This window comes from Falco biarmicus, chromosome 1, assembly GCF_023638135.1.
Source record: "Falco biarmicus isolate bFalBia1 chromosome 1, bFalBia1.pri, whole genome shotgun sequence".
NCBI classification, from domain to species: domain Eukaryota; kingdom Metazoa; phylum Chordata; class Aves; order Falconiformes; family Falconidae; genus Falco; species Falco biarmicus.
Genome location: NC_079288.1, coordinates 115,877,292 through 115,883,291, shown reverse-complemented (window position 1 = coordinate 115,883,291; position 6,000 = coordinate 115,877,292). Strand labels below are relative to the sequence as shown.

At 41.7% G+C, this 6,000-nt stretch overlaps 1 protein-coding gene across 2 annotated transcripts in view; it reads right to left on the bottom strand.

Moving 5' to 3' along the window:
- Nucleotides 1-256: 256 nt before the first annotated feature.
- The window catches only part of SLC7A11 (solute carrier family 7 member 11), a 113,777-nt gene continuing 108,033 nt past the window's right edge, over nt 257-6,000 (bottom strand). For both annotated transcript variants that reach the window (XM_056322276.1, XM_056322266.1), the window contains one exon: nt 257-2,499. In XM_056322276.1, the coding sequence (XP_056178251.1) occupies nt 2,432-2,499 (68 nt within the window). In that variant the 3' untranslated portion in view covers nt 257-2,431. The remainder of the gene's footprint in view (nt 2,500-6,000) is intronic.

Sequence of the window (6,000 nt, the reverse complement as noted above, 5' to 3'; positions counted from 1 at the left end):
GTGTTGTGATTGTGTGCACTAAAGAAAATAAACCTAAAATCAGGATCCCTATGCATTTTCAAAAAAAATAGGTTTTTATTTTGCAGTTAATTATTTTTTCTTCCTAAAATATACAACCTCACAATCGATGAGTGACAGGATTTCCCTTGGGACAAATTAACCTCTTACACGAGATAAACGTAGTAAACTGTGGTCATTGAATCAGACTTCAGAAACATTTCTAAAGTCCATGATGGGAAAATAAAGCACCATACAGTCATATTTACAGAGCCCATTTATTTCTACAGGTTAACGCTGGCCTACATTTAAGCTTTCAAGTCATGTGGCACAATAGGAGTGAATACGTGGAAGAAATGACACCAAAAACCTGGCATCCACACTATCGATGTTCAGGTGGTTTTGCTTTGGGTTAGCGCTCGTGGGATCCCATGCACTCAGCAACCATCAGCGGACGAGTCCGTTAGGTGTGCTGCTGGAGGGCATCAGGCAGTTTATTTTTATCAGACAGAAATGCAGTTTGCGTGCCCTGAAGATGCTCCATGATGACACAGACCAAACCCCGGAGAACTAGGATGGCAGCAGATGGCTTCAAAAGCAGGATCCTGACCCAAATGTCAATACTAATTAAACACGTGCACTGCCAACACAAAAATCTCTCTCAAAACATTTGCCTAAAAAAGTTTTGAATAACACTTTAAGTTACTGTAAAGAGAAAACATTTAAAGAAAAAAAAGCGTTTCCAAAGTGTTTTCTGTATCTTAAATTACTACTCTTCTACATAATCATTTACTCTCATTTCCCTACTTCTATGAAATTCCACCATAGAAATACAAGAAAGAAAAACATGTACAAATTCAAGACATTTTACTGTACACCCTTAAAACAGTAGTTGTTCTGGATATATACAATAACATATACAATACACAGTCTCCCTTTACTGTAGTGGTCTGGCTACTAGTTGTGCTTTTCTCCCAATTTAGGAAGCTTAATGTTACTTAGTTCCATAAAAGTTTTCATGAAACATATGACTTGCTGATAGCAAACAGCTAAAAAGTAGTGCATTCAATATTTAAGCATTATATTCTTATCATAGTGATAACAAACCTTAATCTTAAGGTTGAGTAGTCTTCAACTAACAATATAAAACTGAATTTCTAAGGATTAAAAAATTTCTTTATCTACAACTATCTTTCAAAAAAAGGGCAAAACTTCAGCTCACATTGGAGCCAAATCTCAGCTCAAACGTCATTCTCAGGATGCATTTCATTTGATTTTATCAGTTTTGCTGGCCTTTCCCTGTTTCTGCCGAGATAAAACTGGGAAGACAACACTGGCATAGCACCGGTTCCTTGGTGTTTCAAAGCACAGTCAATTGATGAGTGTGCTTGAATGAAAAGCCCACAGATTAGGTGCATATCCTACTCAAATCAACAAATCTGTTGTAGCTTGCCTTACACCTTACAAAAAAGCATTGCTCTTATTGCCATGTCATACATATACAGTATTCCCACCAGTGACTATTCTTTATTTCTCCAACTATTTATTTCACCAACAATAATTTAAAACTTTAAAATCAAGTTTGGCTGACTGAAAACTGCAGGTCCATATGCTTCCAGATAGAAAATACTCATACAGCAACGTAGGCTGCATTCAAATGTTTTGACTCATACGATTACTCATCTGCTGTATTGTCAATACATATGTACACAGAGACACTGGTAAAAACAGTGATCATTTCCAGACTGGTAGAAACTTTAACATGTATGAAATTACTGTCTCCAGGCTAAAATCTTCCTGCCCCACTGACAGAATGATTAATTCTGGGAAGATGGTCCTATTGGCTAGAGTATAACAACTCTGGAATGAAGAAACCTTGAAAATGCCACCACAAAGGTGTAGAAACCGCTGTGCTTCTGCATCAGTCAGTGTGCTGGTGCTCCCAGCAAGCCCGAAGAAGTCGAATCAGGCTGCCAGACGGTGTGACGGGATGAACATTAGTAAGTGAAACTCAGCAGCTTTATCTCACCCTTTGGTGAGAGTTGGGTTCTTCAGAGACAACAAACAGGATACATTCGTCACCATATACCTGACTATTACTTACACATTGCTTAAGCCTATTTTCAGTGACAATGCAACCAAAATCCTAGTTTGACGAACCTACGGTTTGTTAAAATATGACACTGTAATAAAAGAAAGAGATGAGCACTCTCATCGGATAAGTTCTTGCTTTCTACATATAAACCAACCACATTAAAAAAATGTTGCAACATTCTAAAATACAGTTCTGGTAACCGACTCGCTCGGTATCCATCTCATCTGTAACTTGCTCCTCCAGTTTGCAGAACGTTGGGTAGGGGGACAGATCTCCCTTCCCTCTTCCTCAGGTTGAAATGAAACACCAAGCCAAAAGCCCAAAAGCCGTATATGAAGATCATGATTTCTGGTCTTCCTCTGATGGGACAACTTCCAAGAGGATTTGCAGTGTTACAGTTACCTTGTCTGCAAAGATAAAAGCATACACATGGGAAATTTTTGTGGGGATGGAGAAGGCAGAAGCAGCCAGGAAAATTGTCTTAGCTGCTCTGCAGCCTACTTACACATACAGTGTACAGTGGTTATATATACCAGGTGCCAATATCATTTAAATATCTGATTCAAATTTTTCTTTTTTTAATGTTTTCATTGCCTCTGATCTGAGGCTATGCATATACACTAATAATGGAAGAGTACGGAGGTATAACTTCTTCACTGCAGAGTTGCATGCATTTAAAGGCTATCTTAAAGCCTAATCACTCTGCACGAGTGCTTAGTTTTAACAAAGTTGTAAAGTTGAAATAAAAAGAGTGATCAAACAAGTTCAGCTGTGCCAAGATCTGCCTAAGCAAAAAAGAAAAAATAATGCAAAATGAAGGAAAACAATGATCACAAAGCTTCATAGGTCTAAGAATGTCACACACCCAAAGCAACCTGACGCCGTCTTTTTGTCACTCTGGAATTCTATTTCTGTCTGGTGTTTTTAGCGGTTTTGTTTTGAGGGTGCAGATTCGTAAATGGCAGTTAATTTACATACAGAACAGTAAAATGGCATTCTTTTACCACTCCTTTCATTTGCCATACTTTTTAGTAACTCATTTTAAACAAGCAGGAGTTGTTGTAAGAGAAAGTTCTGACTGTCCTTGTCTAGCGGGACATGTCAGCATTTACACCAGCGTGAAGTGAGGCGAGTAAAACAGCTCAACTCACAGAAGATATGACCCAAAACCACTTTGTTCCTCTCCTGTGTAAGGCAGACTCTACCATCTTTTGCTCATCTCTCTGGAGGTCACCAGTTCAGTGCAAAGCCAGGTTGCCCTTGGACTATAAACTGATGGGGTCAGAGAGGCCGAGAGTCGACAAAACTGCATTTTCCTCCCATCTCAGTCCTTTACCTGCACTGGGGACTTCAGAGCCGGGCTGAGCATGGCCAGGGTGAATGGCAGGAGGAAAGCCAGCAGCAGGAAGCCTGCAGGGCTTCGCCCCTGCCATCCCACCCCTTCCAGGCTTGAGGCTGAGCAAAGGAAGGAAGAGCAAAATGGACTTTCTGTCAAGCTGAGCTATGGTGTAACAGCTCGTGGAAAAGGGCATGGCAGCAGAGGGAAATCCTGGGCATCTCGAGAGCTGGCTCTGACTTTGATATCCTGTTTGACAAACTGGGCAGAGCTACCTGCAGCAAGACCTTGTCCTCGCTGTGGCAGGAGGCACCTGCCACAGTTTTGCCCTGTGCTGGGATGGAGCTGTGGAGGAGCAATCAGACAATTATGGAGCACTGTGGTGCTTGCTTGGTTTTTTGATTGCATTAGACTCAGGAAAAGATGGCATAAGGAGTAGTTTCCCCCCCAAAAATGTTCCAATCTGTCTCCAGTCATTATCTCTGTATTGTATGCTTTGAGCAGTGCCTAAGTTACAGGACCAATTTCACATTTGTAACAAGGCAACTTAAAGTACTATGACAGTAAAGACAACTTCCCCCCCAAATTTTAACCCTGATTTTCCCCTTCAAGAGCAGAATTCACTGTAAATGGGTCCCAGGGGACAACCTCTATAAGAAACCTAGACCTGGTATCTACATAAGCACCACGTAAAGCTTGGGTGAGGGAAGAACGCAGTAATTTACTGCATATGTATAAGACTGGATATGAAATCTGCAACAGCACAGTGCCAAGATGATTTCCTGCGGATCCCAACATCATAAACTCGACAAAGAGAAGGAAACTGAGCATATAACACTATGTCCTGAGTGAGCAAGTGTCATCCTCTGGTTATTGTAAATAACCCTGAAAGAGACATTTTGCTATAATCTCAGATCTCTTTTCCAGCATGGGCTCAGGCTGTGAAGAAAGCTGGGTTCATCTTTTAAACTCCCCACCGTTCAACCCACTGTAAATTAACAGGTGTTTGAAATGTGAGTCTAGGGTTGGGTTTTCAACTGAGGAAGTCCAAACAGAAGCATTCTTGTGCTGGTGCTGCATCCTTTTACACACTGATCTGCTTTTGTAGGATTTGCTAGGCTTGACTTCTCTCATTTTCACATTAGTTCTACAAAACGCAAGAAAGCAGAGGTTAAATGAAGCCTGTACTAGCTGAAAATTATTTGTCCCAGCACATCTGGCGCTACAGCAAAATTTCTTTGGAAGAATAGAGAACAAAATGTTATTCTCGCTGCAGAATACCACCAGACCCTATGAAAAACGCTGACTGTGAAGCTACCTTTTATTCAGTATGGTAATTTGGGAAGGAGAACGGGCAATGTAAATGCCATTAAGGACAGTCAAAACACACAGAACAAAGACATTCAGCCTCTGAGAGGACTTCTTGGGTCATCCATTCGAGGGCTCTGCTACTGTAACCAGCCTGAAACCCCTTGCGTAAATATACTCATCTTCAGGCTGGGTCTTATCCCACTACTCATTCTGGCAGTTCAACATCCCTCTCTTCTGAGGGAATATTCTGAATATTTAGTCTAATCTTACATGGGGCGGGTCTGTACCCATGTGTTTTTGCACCGTCGCTTCAAGAGCACATGTTCCACACAGGGTTTGTGAGCAGCAGTCACCTCTCATCTCCAAAGTACATCTGGGTTGTTGAACAAGTCAAGTTCCCCAACAAGGTGACTTTGCGAATGGGTGAAGAGAGCCCACCCCTGCCCCCCCTCAGCCCGCTCACGCGCTGAGCGGTGCAGATGAAGCAGCCTGAGAACAGCCTGGTTAGCAGGGTGCTGTGTTCAGACTAGCAGGCTCTGCCTGCCCCTGTCGTACTAACCAAAATGCTTCGTCGAAGTCTGAGGAGACCGTACCTACCACATTCGCTTTGTCTAGAAAAATCAGTTATATTCTCAGAGAAAGTTACCCAGCTAATCTGCAAAAATCTTCCTCCTAAATGACAATGCCATTTTTTCACTTTGTCCCTTACCTCATGTCTGGAATTAGTCTTTCATGCCTATGTACCCCTAATGTATATTGTTTCAAGGTTAGAATATCAAGCTTGCAGCTGCCCAAAGACTTTTCTATATCTCACAGAGGTACCTTAAGCGAATTTATCCTCATCCAATGCCTGTGAAAAATGCTCTCAGGCTATACAACGGAGCTCCCCGCAACACTCACAAAATAATGCCAGTTTAATGACTCCACACAGGAGGTTTATCGTTTCTTCCGAGTCAAAGAAAAAAACCCCAATCTTTTTATTTAACAAGTAAATCTCCACTCTGCTCCACCCCAAAACTGTCAGCATCAGTTTTCTGTCATTACTGTTGTTATTCTGAGAATAATAATTGCAAAGCAAACAAGCTGTTTCACCCACTGACGGGCATTTGCTGATTTGGCCCCTGAGCCAGCGCACCATGTCCATCCATAGGTATTACACAGGCACCAAGCTTGCTTTCTAGGGGAAGTTTGTGTTATCTGAAAAGCTAGAAGATTCACCTTCATTGTCACAGCTGGCAGAAAAAGCGTCACATCTACCCAG